Raw genomic sequence first — 25876 nt, 5'->3', positions numbered from 1 at the left:
TGCAGCACCATGTCATTTCCATTTGTGAGCATTCACAATTTTATATAAGGTGAAGTATAAAGAATAACATTGAGAAATGTAGTTTTATTTTTACAGTATGTAAGTGGCGTAGGAATCAGCACATTCTCATTTTGAAGGATTCGAAGTTTACAGAATACATGGAATAAACCGTGACAATTCCCCTCCGCACTTTAATCCTATTTTCCTCCCCAGAACTAACTGCATGTAAAACTTGTCGTGTAATGTTCCCTGCCCTTCTGTGTTACTAGTCAGTTTTTGTTTTGTCACTGTGTGGCCCCATGTGTCTTTGGTGGAGGACGCAAACCACTGCCTAGTGGCTGTTCTCCAGAGAGGGTTTGCCCTGTGCTAAGGGCTGTGTGTGTCTGTGTTCTTCTCAGCACAGCCCACTGAGGTGGGCGCTCCTGCTTTCCATGGCAGTAATCGCGCTTGTTCCACTCCACACAGCCTTGACTGTGGACTGAGATCGCAGCCTGGCTGTTTTCACCCTAGGCTTGTGAACTGTCATACTAGAAATGTTAGAAAGTCTGTCCAAAGTCACTTTAACATGTTTGTTTTCATCACCAGAAGGAAAGGAGTGACACAGAGAGTTTAGATTTCAAATAATAGTCTTCCTGTAGGAATTTCACCATTAAAAGTATTTATAAAGTTATGTATTTTATAAATAAATCTCAACACCACTGAGAAAGTGGTCTTTATTGTTACATCCAGTTTTGCACAAGAGTGACAACTAGTCTCTTTTTTTTTTTAAAGCTACGTCCTTGACTTCCCAAATAAGGAATTCACATTTCATTATTATCATTTATGCTGTCTCTACATACTGGTTGTAGCATTTTCTTTTCAGTTTTCAAATGAAATTCCCACTGTAGTTTTATTATGAGTAATACCCGTAAAAATTATGTGCTTTGTTATTTTATTCTTCCTAATACATTGAACACAAATATTAACATTTAGAAAGCATCTCCTTCCTGTGCCCTTACTGCTGCCACTTGAGGATGGCTTACTTTAAATGGTCTCCCGTCACGTCTGTGTTGTCCACCCTCACAAGCCCACTCAGATGCGTGGCTGTATTGCCAGTGTCTGTGGAGCCATGTTGTTTTTCACGCGGTGCTGGTTCTGTTTGAGAGTGTATTGCGTCATATAAATCGCACTTTTAAATTAATTGATTGCATTATGTCGAATCTTGCTGTGCACAGCCCCCTCTGCTTCGAGAACAAACTTACCTGCAGCATGCCTCTGCAGCTACAGCAGGTCAGGGAGCTCTTTTCTGCTCTGTCTGGATGTGGCTTCACGATCTTTCCCAAGAGAGCATGGCAGGAGTCACTGTAGCTGGTGTTGGCATAAAATAAGTTCTTTTTACCGTTTCGGTTATTTACATCACTTTAAAAAAGTGATGTGCAGAACATTTTTAGAACAGAATAGTATGACGGGCATTGCTGTAATGTTGGAAAACAGTTCAGCAGTCTGATGTTTTATCAGTTTTCATTCTAAGTTTTAAATTCTTTTTCAAAAAGTTAGCATTAATATGTGTCATAATTGCTCACCCTTGGTAATGGTATGTTGAATGTCATCACTGTTGGGTTTTGAGCACTGATCCACCAGGCATTGCGCATGTGTTACCTCCTTATCTCACTCATTAGTAGGTTTGCTATATCTAATACTAAGTGGGTTTTATCTGCATAATTTCTGCCTATTATCCTGGTTTCTGAGCATGACAGCCATTTTCTGTCTTTGGTGGGCAGTAGCTTAGCAGTTTATTTGTGACTAGGAGCCTCAGCAAGCACATTCAAGGAAGTCTTAATGATATAGTTAGAACAATGGGCAGAGCTGAGGCCACTTGAATTCTCTCCATCCTGACATTTTGCCATAAGTCAGTGTGGATTGACAACAATTACATTGGCAGTTAAAACAGAGAGCCATGGGAATACCATGGAGGGAGAGAGAATTTCTGACCGGAGTCATTAGATCAGAAGTTTTTATGGAAGAGGCTAGAGAAGGGTCACATAAGTAGAGCTATGTGGGACTGGGAAGGCTTTTCCAGTAAAAGTATAAGGTTTAAGGAATGGGTAGAGAATCAGGAGATTAACTGGGAAGCCTCGGAAGGATCTGGGTATAGTTGTACCATCTCTACCTGAAAAACTTACTTTAGCTCCATTTTGTAGCTTGAACTCTTAGTGAGAGAACTGTTAATGTTTAATTGCATCTTCTGTGGACATGAAACTGACACATCATTAATTCCTAAAATTAATAAGCTAAGTTTTTAGCTTATTATTAACTCACTGAGTTTTGTAGAGACTATACATTGCTATGAGACCATTGTAAGCTGAATGATAGCATTAACTACTTTTAAATTAAATTTAGTCACTTCTTTTCCATACCAATTATTTTATATGTGCTTCTTAGTGCTCCCAAGAAGATATTGCTGATAAACTTGGTTTGGATATCTCTGCAACAAAGGCAGTCCACATTAGTAATCCTAAAACGGCTGAATTTCAGGTAAGAATTTAGATAAAAACTGTGAGTTAGTACACAAGTTAGGAAACTTGTATTTCCCAACTTGAAGAGAGTTGTGTACTCACTCTCTTCAGTTATTATACCTGAGATGGCAAAATCTTAGAGCTTGAATAACTTAACAGTTGGTTATATGCTTTCTTAGTAGGCAGGCATTCTGCCACTTGAGCCATACCACCAGCTCTTAACTCTTGATAAAACTTCTTTAAACTGTTGTTTGTTTTTGTGATGCTTGAGATCTAACCCAGGGCCTTACGTACATGAGGCAAGCCCTCTGCCACTGCATCCCCCCAAATCTTTAACTTTTAAATAAGTTCCTTTTGATTAACTTAATAGTTCTTTTTCTTTCTTTCTTTTTTTTTTTTTTTTTTTTTGATACAGATCTTGCTATGTAGTCCATGCTGACCTCCACCTTATGGTCATTCCTGCCTCTGCCTCCTGAGTGCTGGGTATATGTGCAGCATCACACCTGCTCGGTAGTTGGCTCTTACATGCTTTGTGCTGTCTGGCTCAGTCTCTTCTTACCTGAACTTTCCACTTCATAGTTGAGTTTTTGCATGCTGTTGTCAGATTTTATCTCTTTTTTTCTATTCCTTTGTAATGGATGCATCAGAATCTGTTCCTTGAGCCTTCATAAGTCACTCACTTTGAAATTAACTATCACATCACTTCTTCATTGTACTGCCCTTGTCTTTCATGGTAGTTGTCTACATTTATTGGTAGTTTCATGTGTGGGGTAGGAATATCTAGACGAGAATTAAACTACTTTAACAGTTAATGTTAAATGATTTATTGTTACACATTAGTATATTTAACTAGAAAGAGAGGGCATTTCAAGGTTATAATACTCAATAATTTTAGAGTCCCAACCTCATTCATACTAATAAACTCTCAGTTTTTCTGGCATATGTGATTCTGTTTTTTAATGTAGGGTTAGAGAAAAATCATCCCTTCTTCTAGATTCAAGGGGGATATTAGAACTGGAAATATGTGCTTTTTGGTGTGTGACACTGGGATTTGAATTTAGGGCCTTGTGCTTGCTAGACAGGTGCTGTACCACGTGAGCCATATCACGGCTAGGTTCTGCTGCTAAATATTATTGTAAGTTATATCTGAACTCTGATTTGAGATAGTTTCTTTGGACCTTGGTTTTCAGTTATAAAAAAGCAGGGGGCTAGATTAGTTTAAGAAATTCTAGAAGTTCTAAAAATATATAAATCTAAGTTAAAATTATAAATTTTATCTATAGAGCTAAAATGTGCTAAGTTAGAGCTAGACTAGTTGCATAGAGTGAGTTTTCAGTAAATCTTAATGGAATTTTGTTTGCTTATTCCAAATGTGTTGGTTTTTTTCTTTTTCTTATGGTACTGGGTCTTGAACTCAGGGTCTTCACCTTGAGTCACTCCACCATCCCTATTTTTGTGAAGGATTTCTTCAAGATAGGGTCTCACAAACTATTTGCCCCAGCTGGCTTTGAACTGCGATGCTCCTGATCTCTGCCTCCTGAGTAGCTAGGATTACAGGCCTGAGCCACTGGCACCTGGCTTCCAGTTTCATTTTTTAAGTGTGATAGATTTCTTAAGATGTGATAACTGTTATGTTCTTCAGGTTTTATATCTTGTCTTATCTATTTTATGTAAGTGGAAGGAAAATAAAGCAGCCCAGCAGTGAATTGAATTTCACTACAGATGGCTGTGGTTTAGCATACTTAGGAGTTAGTATCTCTGGAGAGAGAATGTCTGTCTTGTAGATGTGACAGGTTTTATATTTTACCTCTACTTTACCACCGGATGCATCCTGCTATTACTAATTTGGCTAAGAGAATTACATTTTTGATAAAATTAAACATAAGGTTAGTTAGAAGCCTTTGTTTTTTTTTTCTTTGGTGGTACTGGGACTTGAACTCAGGGACTTAGGCTTGCTAGGAAGGCACTCTACCACTTGAGCCACTCCACCAGCTAGAAGCTCAGTTCTTAACTTTGGGCTCTTCTGATAGATGGTAGATGTGTTAGAGACTGAACAAGATAAGAAAAAATATTATTTAGGTGACGTATGTAAAAATTTATTATAAACACAATTATGAAATACTGTCGTAGTTAACAGTACTACTAAGTAATATCCTCAGATGTTCAGTAACTGTTTAAGTTTTCCTAGTTGTCTTTTATAACAGTTTGAGTTGGGATTCAAATGAAGTTTATATATTGAAGTTGATTGATTTGCTTCTTTAATCTCTTAATCAACAGGTTGTCAATCAGTCCATCACCCACCACCTCTCTTTCTTCCTCCTTCCCTGTCTCCTTCCTTCCTTTCTTCCTTCCTATCTTCCCCATCCCTCTTTCTGTTTGTTGAAGAAACTAAATAATTTGTCTTGTAGAATTCTTATATTTAGGATTTTGGTGAATATCTTCTAATGGTAAATATCTTCTGGTAAAATGTTAGTTAGGTCTAGAAGCTTGATCAAATTCAGACTTTAATTTTTTTATTGCTGGTGGTTTTAAGTAAGTAACTAAGACTTATCTATAAATTAAACTGAAGGGCTGGGCATGATGACTCATGCCTGTAATCCCAGCTATATAGGAGAGAATCACAGTTTGAAGCCAGCCCTGGCAAAAAGTTGGCAGGACCCATCTCAACAAGTAAAATGGGTGTGGTCGTAGTATTACTATAATCCTAGCTACCTATGGGGAACCATAGGTAGGAAGATTGTGGGCCAAGTCCAGCCCAGGCAAAAACTTGAGACACTTTCCAAAAAATAGTTTAAAGCAAAAAAAAATGCTGGATGTGTGGCTCAAGTGGAGTGCCTGCCTAGCACGCATGAGGCCATGAGTTCAATCAGTAAGGATTAACTCTAATAATCATAAAATGGAACAATTATAACAATATCCTGTATTAAAGGTTATGCAAATGTAGAGTCTCTGTGCCCAAATACCTTGTTCTGCTGCAGATGTTAGCCATTTCATCATACTATTTTTTTTTTGGCTTAAGTTGAGAATTTTCACCTTTTCATTTTGAAGAGGCTTCTCTCTGGCATCATCACTATGCTTACACTTGGGGGCCATTATTTAAACAAAGTAAGAGTACTTGAACACAGCATCAAGGTCCTTCCACAGTTGACCTGATAACTATCACAGCTGCAGTGACTAATGCCTGGCTTGGATGGAGTGGGATGCTGAGAGACCTTCTGCTTCTCAGAATAGCACTCAGTTTAACACTTGTGAATTACTCCTGGAATTTTTAATTTAGCATTTTCATACTGCGGTTGACCATGTTTAGCTGAAACTGGAGAGCAAAACTGAGAATAAAGGGTCTTGTTTCTATGCTTGGTTTGGGCATTTTTTGTCTGGTTGGGAAAGTAAATAATATTTAAGAAAACACAAGTGGAAGACAGCTTGCTGATAGAATGATGAGGAAGATGTTCTTTTTTCCTGTTAGTTTATCAGCAAGTCATTTTAGGGGTTCACTGTTGACCTGTGCAGAATCTCAGGGGGGCTTCTGTCAAGGTAGACTTCTGTAGGAGAGGACATCTGAGCAGGGATGTGAAGGCAATGAGACTGCCACTTACAAATCTGGAAGAAGGACATAGAGACAGAGGACAGACCAAGCGTGGAGGCCCTGAGAGGGAAACTGGCTTGCCGACCCACAGCATCCAGTGTGACTGGAGTCCCAGCATGGAGGGAGGTCAGAGAGAGCCAGGCCACACCATACAGGCCCACAGAGGGCATGCGTTTTATTCAAATTTTCATGGAAACCTGTTGGCAGTTTTTGAGGCAGGAAGTTCCATGGTCTGATTTAGATGTTAAAGGACTGTGTGGAGAATAGACCTTAAAGTTAGCAGGAAGGGAAGCAGAGAAGCCAGCCTAAGAAGCTTATGTCATGGTCTGGGACACAGGCTGGTGGTGCTTGGAGTCCAAGTGCAGAACATGACAATTGTGTCATACCAGTGTTCATGAAAGCCTGCTATCAACATGACCTGTTTGCTGGAAGTAGCTTAAAGGAAGAAATTTATTTCACAAACCAAAGCAGTGAAATTTTGTGTTTTGTTTTTAAAGAAGTAGGATTTGCATTTCTTCCAACTTGTAAGAATGAAATTGAGGCACATATATTCCCGTTTGCTCTAGGAAATAGAAACCTGAGAGCTGTAGTCACAGCCTGCTCATGGCAGCTATGTAGTTGTTTTAATGTCTTACCTATTTACATTGTATTTTCCTCATTGCCCTGGTATTTGCTTTGATATTTTCTCTGGCACTGGCTTTTAAAAATTTGATTAATTTATATGTAATTCATTTAAATATTTGTATTCTTATCATCTAATTAATTTATGAAGGGAAACAGTAGATGAAAATTTATGGATTTACAATTTTGAAAGCCAACTGTACATTTTAAAAGATAATTAGAATAACTAATCTTTAAGAGCAGTCATCTATAAGTTATATTTATTTCTCACTTGATTTATAATCAAATGTATTAGTTTCTGTTTTGTAAAATTGGAATGGAGAGTATTTTTACTTTCACTTCCTTTAGGGAACTGGAATTGAAAATAAAAATGATCTGGCTGTTTTAGGCTTTGTGTTTTCCACAAGCCATGGGTGTTTCCGTTTGTCTTAAAGGGTGTCTGTTTGGTTCCTTTGTGGCTGCTGCAGTTTCCTGTCTTTTCCTGTAGGTGGCACGCACTACCCTTCTTCCTGGCCTCCTGAAGACCATAGCAGCTAATCGGAAGATGCCTCTTCCTCTGAAACTGTTCGAAATCTCTGATGTTGTAATGAAAGATTCTAGCAAAGGTAAGGGTACTTTGATTTGCATACTTATAGCACTTTTTACTGTGAAAACTTCAACTCATATAAAGTACAGAAAGTACCATAATAAACCAGCACCCAGCTTCACCAGTATCAGCACATGGCCAGGCTTCTTTCACCCATGTCCCTCCAACCTTCTCATATGCTTTTTTGTAAATCTGAGACAGTGTATCATTTCATCAGCAAATATTTCAGGTCATATTTCCAAATGATAAGCTCTGTCATTTTTGTGTTACTCATTTGTTTTTAAATAACTTGGCACCATTATTACAGCTCATTATTATCAAGCAGCCTAGTGTTTAATTTTCCCACTTGTTTGATAAATTTATTTTTATGATTGATTTACTTAAAGGAAAATTCTAGCAATGTCCAGATTTTGGCCGCTGTCTCTCATTTCTTTGAATGGTTGCTATACCTCTCATTTCTTTTTCACAAAGAATTTAATAATATTTTTGAAGAAGCTGATTAAAACCTCAACTTGAAAAGCACCACAGGGGTCTGGGATGTAGCTCAGTGGTAGAGTGTATGTTTAGCATGTGTGAGGCTCTGGGTTCAATCCCTTGCCCCACAAAAGGGGAAAAGAAAAACTATGAAGCATTTTTCTCTCTCTCTCTCTTTTTTTGGTGTATTGGGACTTGAACTCAGGGCCTCACACTTGCTAGGCAAGCTCTCTATCACTTGAGCCACTCTGCCAGCTCTTTTTTGTGTTGAGTATTTTTGAGATAGGGTCTCATTTTTGTTGCCTAGGCTGACCTCAAATTGCAACCCCCTGACCTTTGCCTCCTGAGTAGCTAGGATTGCAGGTGTAAGCCACTGGTGCCTGACTTTTTTTTTTTTTATATTGTGTGATTTAAATTTTAACATATTTGATACTGTGGCATTCTAGTTTATCATTGATTGCCCAACATCATTGTTACATCAGTGATCATGAATGTGGTTTGTTGTTTTTGTCCCTTTTGAGTACAGTTTGGACTTGTTAGTATAGCACATTTCTCAGTCTAACACTTGGAATGCAGTGTTTATTCAATAAATACAAATTTAGTGAGTGTATAAACTTGATTGCAAGGAAGTGTGTCTCATTCAAAGCCCACGTCTCCATCTCCAATGCAAGTCTGACTGACTGTTTGGACCTGTATGTGCAGTGGTCCTCTCGAGCAGTGCCTCAAATTAAGCATTGCTGGCAGCCTTCTGTGTTCCCAGGGTTTTATACAGCAAGTCCTAACAAGTTGACTCCTTGTTTCTTACTCCAAACTGCGAAATTCAGAATATGTTACTTAGAATCGATTGACAGAAGCAGAGGCCTTTTCCTTGATTTCTGGTGAAGAGGGTAGGAGGCGTTATTCTTAACTGCCAGAGGCAGTCAGAAGCTGTTGGCTAAATCAGCCCTTCTTGGATAGTATTGTAAAGACGTCACTTTGACTTTCATATGTGGATGTCCATAGCAAACTTCATTCAAGTCAGGTTGCATCTATTCTCCAACTTTGTCTGATTTAACAAATTGGGAAATTTAAATAGAAACCTGGGACTATGCTCAGGGCATCATAAAATACTGGACTTGAGGCTGGGACCAGAATTCCCATCTTGGTGCACAGATTGTTAGAGGATAAAGTTCATTTTCATATCAGTCTATAGAATTTTCTTTGGGTTACCGCCCATACCTATGATAGAAAGTAGAAAATATTGCTAGTACAGTTTGTCACAATTTCAGTGTAAAATTTTCTGTTAACTTTGACTTGTTCCTTTTCACAAAAAGACTTAGTTCTTTTAGTTTTATATTGTCTTGATCCTTGATCTGTTCATATTTATAAATATAGGATTAGGCTCATTTAAAAAAGGTTTCCTCCAAAGTTTTGTGACACTCAGCAGTAGGCATCTTCCATAATTGCCAGGACTCCCTAAGGGCTCTGCAGAGCCAGGTGTGCTCACAAGCTGTGGCTCAGACTGGAAGGTGAGGGTGGCGAGCAAGTCTCCTGGTTGCTGCAAAGAAAACCTGGCTGTTGGCATGGAGCATTGTACTGTATTGTAATCCTGGGTGGAGGGTTCTGCTGTTTCTCTTTTGATCTGTATGTTGGGAATGCCTAGGCACAGACTCTGCTGTTTCTCCTTCTGGTCCCAGTGCCTGTGTTTGGACAGAACTCTTTTGAGAGATGTTAGTCTCAAGTGCTTATGCTGTCAGTCATTTTTTAATAAACCTAGTCTGTATGCTTTTTTTTTTTTTTTTGGGTGGTACTGGGGTTTGGACTCAGGGCCTTCACCTTGAGTACTCCACCAGCTCTTTTTTGTGTTGGGGTTTTCAAGAGAGTGTCTCTTGAACTATTTGCTTGGGCTAGCTTTGAACCTTGATCCTCCTGATCTCTGCTTCTTCAGCAGCTAGGATTACAGATGTGAGCCTTTAGTTCCTCACTACTCTGTATACTTTTTCACTCAAAGATTTGCATTTCTGTTTTACTTTGTTTCATCAGAGAGTGAGTTCTTGTCTCTATATTAGACTTCTTTTTTCTTGCTTTTAGTTGAAATTTTTCTATTCTGTTTTCCCCATGATTTATTTCCATCTGATTCTAGTTTTTCCATTGTCTTTTACTGGTTTATACTTTTTTTTTTTTTTTTTTTTTTGTGGTATTGAGATTTGATTCAGGGCTTCATGCTTGCTAGGCAGGCACTCTACCACTTGAACTATGCCTCCAGCCCTTTTTGTTCTGGTTATTTTGGAGATAGGGTCTTGCTTTTTGCCTAGGCTGGTCTGGCCTGTGATGCTCCTATTTAAAGCTTCCTGCATCACTGGGATGATAGGCACATACCACCATGCTCAGCTTTTTTTCCCATTAAGATGGGGGCCTCACAGATTTTTGCCTGGCTTGGCTTGGAACCTCACAACCCTCTCAATCTCAGCCTCCTCAGTAGCTAGGGTTATAGGTGTGAACCACTGCTTTATTCTTCTCAGAAAAGTATTTTCTGTCATATTTGAAGGATCTGAAAAGTGTAGGGAGGTAAATGTGTTTAGTAAGTCTACCATCTTGAGCACAGGTTTGCTTTGGTTTACTTGGAGTATGTTTTGTGTTTAGGTGGGCCTGGATTTTATTTCATACCAAAAGAAGTTTTTCTGATGCAGTATTACAAATACGTACATGTGTGTTCTCTGGTTGTCGTCTGGTGCACGCAAAGGACTCTATAGGAGAGGCAGTGTGGCATCTTGGTTGCATGGACTTTAGAGCTTGAGCGCTTGAGTTTCAGTCACTGTTCTGTCATTTACCAGCTGCTTGCTTTGGGGCAATTTATGTAGTGTCTGTGTGGCTCAGTTTCTTCATCTGTACAAGGGTGATAATGATAGCACTTTATTACACTTGTTGTAAGGATTAAATGAGATTGCATTTTGGAATGTTCCACCCACATAAAAAGCAAATTTGCTGTGGCTGTTATTGTTAGAAAGTTAGCAATACTGAAGGTCAGATACCTAGCATCCTGGTCTTTGGGAGTTTTCTACTAGAATGTATGGGAGCCTGAGCTGGCCATCAAAGGTTACTGTGGCTTCCGTGAGGCAATGGAGTCAGATTTTTATCCTCACCTTTAACTTAATTGGTTTTTCTTATGTTGTGCTCCTTCTTGTCGTTGTTTTTAGGATAAGAAAGTCTAAACATACTTAAGAAAACAGGAATGTTGTTTTTGGAGTAATCTAATTCTTCTCAATGAAATGGACTCATATTTTTACTGACTCTCAAACCAGTGGTCATTTTTTTGTTGGATTTATCTAAGCTTTAGCCATCTTTTCCTAAAAACTGAAATATTTTTGAAGAAAAAGGCCTAAACCATCAAGAGTTAAATGACAGAGTTTTCCAATTAATATGAAAATTTCTCAAGTTCTCTTTAGTGGGAGCGGTCCCCAAACTCTAGGGCTCAAAGGGGTGGGAGGTGTGGCAAACACCAAGTGGTCTCATGCAGCACGTTGGTAGCTGGAGTTTTGAGTGCTTCTTCTTTGCTAGGGACTACTTTAGAGTATAAGAGAAAGAGTTGACAGTCTTGGGGGAAACAGACTTGTGAGTGGATTCTTACAGATAGTGCAGAATGATGTAAAAGTGCCCTGGGAATGCCAAGAAGGGAGCATTAACGGTTGCTGACGGTTGCTGACTTGTTTTGTCATATTAAGAACCCCAGTGCTCCTAGCCTTGCAGCACCTTCTGGTTGGCAAGCAGAGCTTCCAAATGGAAATGCAAGTGGAATTTTACTGGATTTCAATAACCTCCCACAAATTCTTTCTGATCTGCATTCCCTAAGAGTAGGGGAGACAGTAGCCCATTTCTGTTCTTGACCTCATTGGCCATTTCTTGCTGTGCTGTGGACTCTAGACGGACCGTGTTGAGTGAGGCTGCCAGTTTTGAGAGTGTCAGGCACACTTTTGAAGCATTAAGACTTCCACTGTCAATTAGACACATTCAGATTCTTTGAGGCAGAGCCAACTACTGCATTTATTGAGCCTCAAGATCTGAAGTTGCTGCAACATTTAAAAAACTTAGTCATGACTCAAGGGGTCACACTGATTTATCCCTTTTCTTGGGAAGAGTGGCATATGTTTTTGGAATGAGAACTTAGATGTAGACTGCTATAGAGTAAAATTTCAGTTTTTATAACAGGGAACTCAATAGTGGAGTGCTGAAGCCATGGTACCAGGCTGCTGTGTGAGTTATAGGTTAGTTCCAGTCATTAATAGTTTATTCAATGTTAAGAATAACTGCTCTAGAAAAAAAGAATAGTACCAATCAAGCAACCAACCAACCAACCACAGAGGAGCAAAGGACCTGCTTATGAATTCTATTCTTTCTGTCCAGAAAAGCAAGTACATTTTCCATGGGTCCAGTATTCTACTTTTTCTCACATACTGAATTCTGCTATCAAAATTTACTCCTCAGTGTTCACTAAAGCTGCCAGAGTGTCTAGAATCTGACTGAAATGGCAAGAGAAAACACATCACTGGGCTGAAGGGGGGCTGAAGTTTAAAAGCAGCAAGAGCTTAAGAAAGATTAGTTTGACTTTGTAAAATATACAGGATTTATATTTGAATTAGCAGGATACAGTCACCCAAGTGTCGATTTGACATGTGTTTCTGGAGAACCCTTGTAATCAAATTGCCATGCACTTTGGTTTCAACTACAACATTTAAAAATTTTGGTGAAATATGTTAACAGTCTTCTTTCCTTTGGGGGCACTAGCTAGCCTCACATTCTTGTGAGGCATGCTTACTCCAAGTCTTCACTTTTTACTCAGACTACTCCTCCATTCCCCCAAAGTAGTTTGGCAGTCTTGGTTTAAGCTGTATTTCCCCTGCCCCCCAAATCACTGTTTAGATAGTTTCTGAAATTTCACATTGTCCCCAAAACTTTTCTAAATGAGAGAATGATTTACTTGTCCTCACTCTGCCTAGTATGGATGTGGAAATGCAGAATTTCTTCATGAACTGTAATCTTTATGACCTTAATGTATATTTCAGATTTTTATTTCTTCCTCCTCCCTTGAGCACCATGGCTACTGTAGAACATAACTAGTTCTCTCTCTTTTATGGTTGAGTTTGCCGTGCTGTCCGTGCATATGTTTATCTGTTTTGACATTGTAAAGCAGGGAAGTCTAGGGGCATGTCCAAGGCCCTGGGTTGGTCACCAGCACCAAAACAATGAAAGTATAAATAAATAGGCCAGAGCTTTGTAGTTTTTGTGTAATAGACTCACACCTATAATCCTAGCCACTCAGGAGGCAGAAACCAGTAGGACTGCGGTTCCAGCCAGCCCCAGCAAATAGTTCATGAGGCCCTATCTCAAAAAAACTTATCACTAAAAAGGGCTGTGGAGTGGCTCAAGGCTAGGCCCCGAGTTCAAACCCCAGTACTGCAAAAAAAAAAAAAAAAACTCAATAGAAACATCTCATTATGGGCTTGAAAAACCTCTGTTCTGAGAAATTATTCATTAATTCTGGAATTCTGACGTACTGGAAGATTATCTAGCATCCACATGTGGAATGTGGTTTTTCAAAGAGGGCTATGTCATCAGTATGGATTAATTTAATTTCACTATTTCATATTTTTGGCATGTAGAATTTCCAATTAATAATTCAAAAAATATGGGTGTAAGGGGCAGTGACATTAACAGTTTTTGAAGTCGCATCGTCTGCATATGTGACGGCATCTTAACTGTGTAAATATATCGTCTTTAACATAGAAAGTTATTTTAGTATGTTTGGTTCCACATAGTTAAGATCTGCTAATGTGAATATAATATGCTCTGTCATGCATTGAATATTGTATTTTTCCAGTAGATAAAAATCCATTCCAGGTTTCTAGTAACCAAATAAAAGCTAACTCACAAGGTTGTAACTGTTCCCCTCATGCACTGAGAAGGTTATAGATTTTTCCTTACATTTATTTCTTGGCTTTTCAGCATTATTTAAAAAAAAAAAAAAAGTCTGCACTTTGGTGCTCCGACATAGAAGCATTTTAAGGAAAGTTATTCTTAAGGTTTGTTTTAAAAAAATTTTTGGCAGTACTGGAATTTGAACTCAGGACCTCATGCTTGCTAGGCAGGTGCTCTATCACTTGGGCCATACTCCCAGCCCCTAAATTTTCATATATTTTTAAAATTGAAAATACATTTTTAATGTCCTATTAGTTTAAGATTAATTTTATTCTTTTTTTATCTTAAAAATATGGTGCCCAACTTATCTCACACTTAGAATTAGTTACCAAACTGTATATAATGTTGCAGCTGTGTAGTGCACATTTCTGTAAGTAGCCACAGAGATGAACACATTTTGGAGTTTATACAAATTGGATTTACTTTACCTGTCCTGTTCTGTTTTCCTCTGAACACATGCTACTCACGTCATTTTTAGTGACTACATAATATTCATCACATGGAAACATACCATTTATTCCCTCAGACTGTTATGATGAATATATAGATTGTTACCAGATTTTTACTGACATACGTTTGTTGCAGTGAATGTCTTTGTTCCCTGATTATGCATTTTTAGAATAGAATTGGTCAGTCTATAGACATGTACATTTAAATGCTTGATGGCATCACATTCTCTTCCAAAAGGATTTTTCTTTTTTTAATTAGTTTTTAGTCATACAAGAGGATATAAAGGTTTCTTTTCCCCTACCTTAGATATGATTTTTGAAGGCATTATGTCTTTATGGGAGTCTTGTAGATTTTGTGTACCATTTCGGTTGCATTGAAATTCTTCAGGAGATAAGAAGAACTTGTAATGTAAGTTGTGGTCTTGTGGGCAGATACTGAATAAACTTGTTGGATGGTGTTTTCTGAGCTTGTCCAGCCCCTGATTCTCTAGAAGCCTTTTTGGTCTCCCTGCAGGCTCCTGCAGGCTCTCTCCCAGCATCTTTTCTTGGGCTGCAAGTGAATGTGAGGCCGGGGGTGGAGATGGATGGAGAGGGTCTCTCGGAGCTGCCCTGTTTTGGTCTGTGCCATACGTAGTATTGCTAAGCACCTCTAATTTACTTCTAATCACCTCTGTATCAAGCAGGAGTCTATTCCAAAAACCTGAATTGTACATACAATCATATACTGGGGATATCATGCACCATTCTTTGTAAAGAAAAAAAAATGACTTGGCGTGTTCTTTCAGCTTCCAGAGCTAGCTTGCTGCCCCTCCTTTGGTGGTTTAGATCTGCCCTCTCCAGGCAGTGCTTTGAAGTCTGTGAAATACATGGATAATTTAGGCTGACATACTTGGCAGGCCCATTTCAAAAGCAGAATTGTTTGATGGCATGACACAAGAGGTCTGTTAACTGAGTTATAAAGAACTGAGGCATTTCCAACAAACCCTAGCTTTGGCATGAAATTTAAATAGTTCTTACTTTGTGGCGTGCAGTCTGTGAACTCCTGTGATGTAATGTGGTCTCTCAGTGCTAAATATTAGGAAATGGGGATTTTAGTATACTAGCAATTTCTCTAAGGAGGCACGGGTGGAAACCAAGTGTATGATTCTTTTCTCCTTTAATTCAGTTCAGCTACAGTAGAGGGAGTATCTCAGTAAGATGGAAAGCAAGTCTGGAGGGAGCGGTAGCCCTTGGGGGGTGTGGGGAGACGCACCTAAATAATGAAGTTAATCTAATTATTATGGTGGGTTTAATACAGAGCCCTAAAAGTCAATGGCCTTTCTTTTAAAATATTTCAAAATTAAATCTAAAAGTATATGGTTTATTGTTGTGCATGTGTACTGTGAACATACGGAACTCTTTTCTTAAATAAGGTGGAATTTAATATTTTAAGTTCCGTATTTTTATTCTAATTTCATTGTTCTGATCACTAAAATCACTTAATTTGTTTTTAAAAGATCTTTGTTTTTGATTCAGATGTTGCTACTCTTATCAGAAAGGCAAGTTTTGCATAGTTTGGAGATGAGGAAAGAAGTACTGCAAGGCAGAGGTTACCAAAATAAAGCTTCTAGCGTGTGCTGCCAAGCGCTCTGAGTGCTGGCGTTACTGTTCCTCCCGTCAAATGGAACTACAAAGTCCTTTCAGTGTGCGCTTGTGTGTCAAAATGGAAGCATGTGACACCAGCAAATGGGCACCACATGGCAGAGATACCCAGAAGCAGTATGTATGCTGCTTCTGTAGTATGAAAGGGTAATTGAGTTCTGTTTCATTTCATTCTTTTCCCTTTAGGAGGAGGAGGAGGAAAGAGAGAGAGAGAGAGAGAAAGAGAGAGAGAGATCCTACCATAGGTTCAGGCTGCTCGTTTTAGTACATGCATGTGATGTTGTTTAGTGAGCTTTATGCCTTTTTGATTTTCATGTTGATCTTTATCCTTGAAACCAGAAATGATGGTGAGCAGCAGCAGTGTGGCGCTCTTTCTTATCTCGCTGGCTCTTGTGTTGTTACAATATGGCCTGCTCTCTGCTCCTGACCCTGCTTAATAGTAGTTTGTGTGTGCTTACCTCCTTTTCCAGATTTAATCGTTTATTCAGAAAAGAATTATTGAGGCTTTAGTTTGTGCAAGCCCTGTATTGGCTTTGACTTTTCCCATCTAGGGATAACTAGAGCAGAAAGCCTGGAACATAGAATGCTCTAAGACATGTTAAATGGCAAAAAATGTTATTTCTCTATGTCTGTTTAATCTCAAGTTTAGCTCAGCATATTTGCCATAAGGTAAAATATTTTTGGTGCCTAGAAACTTCACCAACTGTTAAAAATAATTTATTTCAATTGCTTAGATGGAATTCTTAAATTTAAAAATTAAAACATCTGTTTATTATGCCAAAAACTTTTCAAGAATGCACATCTTTGACTAGATAGATTTGAGTAGATGTATGGCCATTGCATACATGGTCCTTCGATTATATTGCTTCTCTTCTGAATCCTTCATGGTGCACCATGTAGGATTTTGTTTCTCCATTTATTTATTTATTTATTGGTGGGGCTGCGTTTGAACTCAGTAGAGAGCAAAGCAGGCACTCTACTGCATGAGCCACACTTCCTCTACGTTTTATAGGGGTAATACATGCCTTGCATGGCTGTCTTGAGAATTAAGTAAGATCATAGATTGATTGGTAGGCACTAAATACCTGATACATAGTTTGTAAGTAAATAGGAATTCCCTTTCACCTTGCTTATATGATCACCTTTTTTTTTTCTTTTTTTCTTTTTTGCAGTACTGGGGTTTGAACTCAGGGCAGGCACTCTACCACTTGAGCCACTCCATCAGCTTATCATCTTATTTAAAAACAGTTTTTATTACCAAATATTAGTTGTGCAAGGGGGAGTTCATTGTGGCAGATACACATGTGCTTACAATATATCTTAATTAGATTCACCCCCTCCATCATTTTCCATCATTCCCTCTCTCCCCTTCTTAGAACAATTTGACAGGTTTCTTTTTCTTTCTTTTTTTTGTCAGTTGGTGCTGGAGTTTGAACTCAGAGCCTCATGCTTGCTAGGCAGGTGCTCTTATCACTCAAGCCACACCCCCTGCCCCCCAACAGATTTCCTTCTTCTATTCAAACTCGCCTTTTTCAGACTTTAGTAACAGAGTACAGTGTCGTGAAATATTCACGTTTTATTTGAGTATCTGGAAGATAAAGGCATCTTTATGTCATCTGTGGTTAGTAGCTGTCACCTGTTAGTTCCCAGGAGAGCTTTCGCTTGGCGTGTGCTGATATGAAGCAGCTTTCTGTCTTCAGTGTATTCTCTCAGGTGTTACCTTGCTCTTTCTCTTTTCCTAATTTGAATAGCAAAATGAAGCCAGTATTCACCCGGCGTTTGTGAAGAGCACAAATGGACAGTAGAATTTATTAAAGAGCCGTGGTACTTATGCCAGTTGTAAAGTTAAATGACGCTGTTGACTCTGATTTTCCTTTGCATGCTGTGCGCATTTTAAACTCTCGCCATAAGACCTGGAACATTCCATCGCCTCAGAAACCCCCCTATTGTCCCACATCCACCCAAACACTGTCTGCTCTCTGTGGCTGAAGTTCTGCCTTTTCCAGCGTGTCACATAAATGGCCTCACATTCTCCACAGCTGTGTGAGACTGGACTGTTTCATTCAGCACCATGTCTTCCAGATTTATCCAAGTTGTGCAATTCAGCAGCAGTTTGTTCCTTTTTATTGCTGAGTAGTATTCTACTGTACAGACATACCAGTTTGTTTATCTAGTCATATATCATGGTTCATTTGTATTGTAATTCTTCTTTAAAATTTAGAATTTTTGAAGTTTACTTATATTTTCAAAGTGGATAATATGTACTAGTTACAGCAAAATTGAGAAAAGGATAAAAGTTGAAAAAAAAAAAAATCCCTACCCAAACTTAACCTCTGTTAAGGGATAGATTTCTTCTCAGTTTTTTTTTTCTAAATCATGGAGGTTTTTGGCTATGGCTTTCTGTACATAGTTTTGATTCTATTATTTTTTTTGTGCTAAAAATAAGAGCTACCCTCTTACACATTATAAATGTAGAGTATGATTAACTGTGTACACATTCTCATATAGACAGCTCTGCAGCTTTTTCATCTTCTATGGCTGAAATTCTATACCCACTAAACCCCCTCCAGCCCTGTAGCCACCATCCTCCTCTGTTTCTGTGAGATTAAGACTGTGGGTACCATGGGCTGGAATGTGGCTCAGCCTCAGATATTCACGTGAATGCACTTGTGTGGCGTTTGTCCTACTGACTGGCTATTTGTCCTACCGACTGGCTGTTTCATTCAGCATAATGGCCTCAAGGTGTATGCATGGTGTGGCATAACTTCATGTGCTTTCTTTATTTTACTGTTTTTCCATGTTTTAATTATGAAGAATTATATAAAATTTTATATATGTAGTTTTTAAAAGATAATAAAGCAAATACTACCATAACTATCACCCAAATTAAGAAATGGAGTATTGCCTGGATCCTAAGCACCTGCATGACGCCTCACCATCACGCACATCTCTGTACTGGGGCAGCCATCAGCCTAACTTTTTTCTTTTTTACTTTCTTCCTTTCTTTTTTTGTGGTGCTGGGCATACGAACCCAGGGCCTTATACATATTAGGCAAACACTCTACTACTAAGCTTGATTCTTAGCCCAACACAATGTAGTTTTGACTCCTTTTTAACTTTGTGGTCTTGTTTTTTATTGTTGTTGTTGTTAAATACCATTTGCTCTTGCTCTGCTATGATAAACTCCATAAACTCTAGCAGCCATCTTCGTATTCTGAGAAATAACCATAGTACTTTATGTAGTTATCCCTGTGTTGTTTCTAATTTTATTTTCCTTTGTCTTTTATTTATTTATTTATTTTTGGTGGCACTGGGATTTGAGCTCAGGGTCTTGCACTTGCTAGGCAGGCACCCTACCACTTGAGCTACTCCACCAGCCTTGTTGTTTCTAATTCTCACCGTTGGAAATATTGTTGTAGTAAATGTCTTTCTACGTCAAGCCTTTTTTTGTATTTAGGATTATTTCCTTTGGATAATATCATGGAGTTTTAATACTGATAAATATTCCTAAATTGTTTACTAAGAGTTACAACTGCCTTTTGTCCTAGGGCAGGCACTGAGGGTTACTTACTCCTCCCTCAAATTAAATACCCATCGATGGTTAAAAAGCCTATGTTATCTCATCCAGCATTTCTGAGGCTAAATGCTTTTCTCTATGTTAAATAATTGGTTTTCTTTTTTTTTGTTGACATTGACCAAGTTTGTGTTTGGTTGTATTGGGGCATGCCAGTTCCTTAAATAATAGTTACTGTGACTTTGTGACCACTTCTTGTATTTTTCCAGATGTTGGTGCAAAAAACTACAGGCACCTCTGTGCTGTTTATTACAACAAGAATCCTGGGTTTGAGATAATCCACGGGCTGCTGGACAGAATTATGCAGCTGCTCGATGTGCCTCCTGGTGAAGACAAGGGAGGCTATGTGATCAAAGCGTCTGAAGGTAAGGCAGAGTGGCTGTCCAGAGTGAGTGACGGTGCAGCAAAGATGCCACATCTTGTTAATGCAGCTTTTTTCTTTTGATTTAAGGGGTGTGAAAAGAAAACGAGATAGAGGGTTTTTTGTTGTTGTTTTGCTTTACTTTTCAGTTAATTGTGTTTTCCAGAACATATCCCTTTTTCTCGAGCTCTTCAAGTAAGTACTTTTCAGAACTTTCAAAATTGCTATACAGTACACTTTTGTTCCAGCTCAGCTATGGTGATTCCTAGTTTGTGGCTCTTTCATGCAACCAGTGCCATGTGAGTCTACAAGTTCAAACTGAAAGCTAAGAAGACCCAAAGTGACAGTTTGCACTCAAAAGTTGTGTATCTGAAGCTTTAAGGCAAAAGAAAAAAATAATCAAATTTTTCTGGAAGACTTTACATCAAGTCATGAAACTGATTGAGCAAGGTGAAAATCCTTTGAACTCAAGTACAGGAAAATCTTAGCCTGAGAGTTCAGTTAGGTTAGGCTCACTGCGTGCTATTTATGTTCCCAATGTGTTAGCTTTTCATTCTCAGAAATTCTAGAGTGTTTGCTTTTCGTGTCCCTGAAGCTTGTATCTAAGTTTATTTGACAAGAGACCTAGAAACAACTTGAACGAAATATTTTACCACCCATTCATTCTGTTTGTCTTACTGCCTTTTATGACTGTATTTGCCATCTCAACTTCTAATAGCACCTTCATTTTTAAAGTTATTTAGCAATTATTCGTAGTGGCGTGAGCTTTGGTGGGGATATATTTTTGGTTTTGGCTTATTTATATTTTTCTTAGTTCTTGGAGATTGTTTTTTGCTGTTGTTATTTGTTTGTTTTAATTTTGCTTTCTTTTTCACTTTGAAAATAGCCCTGAAATATATGGGTATTTTTAGATTAAAGATGTGTGGGGCTTATCTTTTTTCTTTCTTTCTTTTTTTAAATAAAATCAAGAGTTTTAATAGCCGGAGGATTTAGGAAGCCTCCCTGATGTTGAAGCCATAGCACTCAGGATTTGGAAACTTTCACAATACATCCACTTAGAATCTTCTGTGATACAGCTGATATGTATTCATCTCCCTTTTAAAAGTCAGATTTTTATAATTTTAAATTTATGATATAATTTGGATCCTGTGTGTATTGATACTCAATATAATATATAGTGCTTAATTTCTATAATATGCAGATAATCTGCTGCTTTGGTTCAGAATATATTTTTTAAATTGATTATATCTTCTAATGTAGCTATGGATATTTATGTTCAGTTTTGCTAGGCCAAGTTGTTGTTTTTTGCTTTATTTGTTTGCTTGTTTGTTTTTGTGGTGCTGGAGTTTGAATCAAGGGCCTTGTGCATACTAAGCAAACTCTCAACCACTGAGCTACATCCTTAGCCCTTAGCCCTTGGGTTTTTGGGACAGGGCATCACTGTATAGCTCAGACTGTCCTGAAATGGAAACCATCCTGCCTCAGTCTCCTGAGTGCTGGGATTACAGGCATGTGCCTGGCTTACTGATGAACTCAGATTTGTGTTTCCTTATGTATTTCTGTTAGCTCTCATAATACTGCAGTGTTTCAAAGTTTTTACATCTGTGAAATGTCCAAGACTTACGAATTTGAGAAGCTCCTTTATACACATGGGTGGTCTGGATCAGTACATATTCAAAATAGTTAAGTGGCTTTCCTTGCCAAGGGGCAGGATATTTACTTTCACTGCTCGTCACCATTGCTGGCCACATCAGTCTCCCTGGACTTGTGAGGGGGCATGTGCCTGGCTCCTAGATGCTTTTCTCTTAGATGCTTTCTGTAAGGACCATCAAGCCAAAGAGAATTAGTGTCATTATAAATAATGGTTCCTTGTTTTTCATAGGGATTTCTGAATCTGTTTTGATTATCTAATGACAAATATGATTATCCATTTCTATAGTCAAAGAAATCAGGCTCTAAAGAGAGGGCTTGTCAAAATAAGTCAGTAGCAAAGCTGGTATTGGTCCTTCATTTACCGTATATACACACATACATGACACAACTGAGGGCCAGTTGTTTTTCCAGACTCCTAAGTAAATCTGTAAACACAGAAATTTAGTTGTTGCGATATAATTAGCCTCATCGTCTTTCCAGACTTAGCATTATTTTATATCTAGATTTTTCTGCTAAGAAAATGTCTTCACAGTATCAAAAAGTGGAGTAGAAGCAGATTAAGAACTACTGTTTCCTTCCATTCTTAATTACTGAGCTGTCTCCTGTTACTCCGGCATATGGCTTACTGTTTAATAATTAAAACTCCCTGGTGACTGCAGTCGTAATGGAGCACTGTCTGCTCACCAGAGATTCCTGCTAATGGCAGTTACACTCAATTTCTTTTGTCCCTTTTAACGTCTGCTGCTAAGCAACTTTTGTGCTGCTTTGTTGGTAAAGTAAATGGAATAAAACTTGATTTCCCTTTGAGAACCTTGGCCTGATCATTGTAAGAGAAATCAATATGGAAACTCATTTGATTGATCCCAAGGAGTTGTGCTGACACTGATGTGTAACCTTGCTCACAGTGCAGGCAGCAGTCTTCTGCAGCATGTGGCATGTCTGCAGAAGCACTCGGAAAGTCCGGGGCCGCAGCTAGAGTCAACAGCCATCGTCACTTAGTCTTACATATTTTCATTTGCTGAGCACCTTTGCAATTTAAGACTGTAAAGTGAGGTAGGATGTCAAATTGATGATAGAATAAGGTCAATGTTGATTGAAAAAAGAACTTTTAACTTCTTAGCTAATTGCAGAGCATTGTAAGGATTTCAAAAAGGTTTGACGAAGAATGTTTTAGTGGCATTTGATCAGATTATTACAGCAAATGTGTATTTGTTCTTCAGGCTTCTTCCCCCTCGTTTTTGTGGTTTGTTGCAAACTAAATTATGTATGCTAAGATGCATTTACCCTTTTCAAAAACCTCTGCTGGGCAAGGAAAATTCTCGACATTTTTGTGCTAGAACAGTTATGTGGTTGCTGGGCAAATCAGTAAAAAAAAAATTTCTTGTAGATATTGTAGGCTTTGTTTGTGACTGGCTGCGCCAACTTGAACATGTGGGGTTTCTCCCTTTAGCTTGTAACCTACTTCAGTTCTGATTATTTACAATTCTATGGAAAACTACAGTTGAACTTGAGACCAAATTCCTGATGAAGAGACACAAGTTTTATAACTTTAGTTTTGACAATTCTATTTTTCATGCTGCTCAGAATTCATTTTGTGAAATGAAAAATAACCTTGTAAGTAATATGCACATATAATCCTCTACCATATGTACACACTGTGGTCATTTAGGTACCTTCTGTTACAGTAACACCTAATGGTCATTGCTTGACCTGTAGGTCACGACCTTGCTCCCCTTTTAGGACACCTGTGAAAGATTACAGATGCTCAAAAATATGGGTGAAATTGTGATGTTTCCCTGTGGTCACACTGGTTCACAGTGCAATGTGAACTTGGAAATAATAGAAAAATATGTGTTGAATGACTTGTTGTTGTAAAGGTGTTTAGTTTATGGCTTGATTTACACCAAGTGTTCTGAGTATAATAAATGGGTCTGCATGTCCACATTTAGCTGTCATTGGCAATGACATTGTTCTGTGAAGCATCAGGAAGTTTGTAAGCTATGGCCTCGTTACCTTTATAAAAGTGGTTCTTATTTCTCTGGTTGTTTACATTTTTGTGTCTGAAGAAAGCTTTCCAATCCTGCCATTTCAATCAGTTTCCCAAAGGACATTAAATGAGGGTTAGCCCTGACCCCGGGAGCAGCGGGCGACAGGCACAGGCCTTTCTTGAGTGTCCTCATTTGCTGCGGATTCACTCAGCGCTGGCTTGGTTTTGAGGGAGCTTGTTATTCTTGTACAAGCTAAACTTCTCTCCATTCATGCTCACTGAACTCTTAAATTGGCGTGTATTAATTGTACAAAGCAGTTGCATGGCGATATTTCCATAGGACATGTAATGTACTTGATCAAATTCACTCCCTCCATTACTTCCTTATCCCCCACCCTTTAAAAATTTTTTAAATGAGTTTCTTTCTTTTTATGATGTGTTTTGATACTTATCTGACATTTCAGTACTCGTAGCAAACTGGAGTACTTAAGACCAGTTTCCACATTGAATAGCTCGGGTCGCTCAAAATTCCATTTTTGCTGTACTGGGGTTTGAACTCAGAGCCTCACACTTGCTAGGCAGATGCTCTATGGAGCCATGTCCCCAGCTCTTTTTGTTTTTAGTTACTTTTCAGCTAGGGTCCTGCATTTTTCCCCCCCAGGATGGGCCTCAGACCAGCATCCACCAGCCTACACCTCATGTGACTGGGCTTACATGTGTGTACCACCACACTTGAGTTACTGGTAGAGATGGGCTCTTGGTAATTTTGCCCAGCCTGACCACAAACCATTATCCTCCCAATTTCTGCTTTCTGAGTAGATAGGATTGCAGGTATGAACCACCATGCCTGGCTGCCAACCTTCTAAAATGATCTTTCTTCTAAGGACCCTTTTTAGGCATTTTTTTTCTTGTCTCTCCATGACATTTAAATACCACAGATACGCTGTATTGAGTTCTGCAAGTGTAACAGTTCTGTATACTTAGGAATAATCAATATATAAAACTTACTTGTTTTTATTCAGGGTTAACAAAAACCAAAGACATTTTAGGTTAAAAGTTAAATTTGAAAGCTGTCAGTATTTAACCTTCTATCTGCTGAGTTTCATTGCTACTTATTTTCTTAAGTTTAGTATAAAATTACATATGATATACTAAAAATATGAATTTTTCTTTGCTTTGAGAAAGTAGCTTTTAGTCAGTAGTTAGATATTACGAGCATTTTTTCTTTTTAGCACTTGACATAATTAATGATATATTAATGACTTCTTGAATTAAGTGATAAAACACAGAACTTTTGATTTAATTCTCAAAGTCTCAGCTACACACAAAAGCTATGAAGATGAAACATAACCAGTGACCCAAAGGTGGCCCTAGGTGTGCAGTAGTCCTGTTCTTTTTTTTTTTGACATACTGGGGTTTGAATTCAGGGCCTACACTGTGAGCCACTCCGCCAGTCCTTTTCTGCGATGTATTTTTTCGAGATAGGGTCTTGTGAACTCTTTTGCCAGGGGTTGGCTTTGAACCGAGATCTTCCTGATCCCAATCTTTGAGTGGCTAGGATTACAGAAGTGAGCCACTAACACCCCACTTGTAGTCCTGTTCTTGCACACATTTGCTTTGTGTAATACCCAAGAAAACATGAGGAGAGGGATTGAGCACAGAGTAACACTTTGATCAAGTGAGGCTCAGCTTTGGAGGACCTCAGATGATTGTGATACGTAAGATTTGTTTCAAGAACCAGCTTCACATCTGTGAGAATGCTGCTCTGACAAATGCATACCTTGCACTTATTTAAATTCCACACTATGTACTGAGCAAAAAAAGAGAGAGAGAGAAATACTTTTTTATTTACTGCAGTGCCCTTTTATCCTTGTAATTCAAACTAGACCTTGGCCTCCAGTATTCTAGAGAAAAGGATGCCATAGCCCAAATACAGAAAGAGGTAAAATAAGTTTGTTTGTTTTTAGCTGGTAATCTTTCAAGGACCCAGGGACCCAGGTCCTAAAAGCTTATTGGATTTTCAGGGTAGTTTTGAGCATTCGGAGTTCATCAGGTACACATCAGTCAGGTAGCGGCGATTTCACTCTCTGACCAGATTTCAGCAGTGCCCCTTTGGGGACATTTGGTACATTTTGGCAGCATGGTGGGTGTAACCACTGTCCTGTGAATTCCTGGAGAGTGGTACATTCTGGGAAGCTTCGATCCAGGATTAATAGGATGGCTGATGAGTAAGTGGGAAAGCAAATAACATTAAATAAATCCCTAGGTCTGATGATGAGCATAGAGTAGTCTGCTAACCATGTGGCCACTCAGAATAAAGGTTTTACTTCCCTGGAGAAAGATACTTTTATTTACCATGTCTTACTTCCATTTTTCTTTCCTGCCTTTGAACTAGACCTTAGCTTCCACTATGCTAGAGAGTATTCTGGCTTTCACATGAGCTATAAGTAAACCTCTGCATGTTTAAGCCATTGCTGTTTAGAGTGGGGGCTTGCTG

The 25876-nt window shown here is 38.6% G+C and overlaps 1 protein-coding gene across 1 annotated transcript in view; it reads left to right on the top strand.

Annotated features, from left to right (window-relative positions):
* Farsb (phenylalanyl-tRNA synthetase subunit beta) overlaps positions 1–25876 on the top strand; it is a 60788-nt gene that overhangs the window by 23264 nt on the left and 11648 nt on the right. The window contains exons 14-16 of the mRNA XM_020183255.2: positions 2422–2514; positions 7190–7307; positions 19588–19743. Coding sequence (XP_020038844.1) covers positions 2422–2514; positions 7190–7307; positions 19588–19743 — 367 coding nt within the window. The remainder of the gene's footprint in view (positions 1–2421; positions 2515–7189; positions 7308–19587; positions 19744–25876) is intronic.

This window comes from Castor canadensis, chromosome 4 (genome assembly GCF_047511655.1).
Source record: "Castor canadensis chromosome 4, mCasCan1.hap1v2, whole genome shotgun sequence".
NCBI classification, from domain to species: domain Eukaryota; kingdom Metazoa; phylum Chordata; class Mammalia; order Rodentia; family Castoridae; genus Castor; species Castor canadensis.
This window is presented reverse-complemented; position numbering and strand designations above follow the sequence as displayed.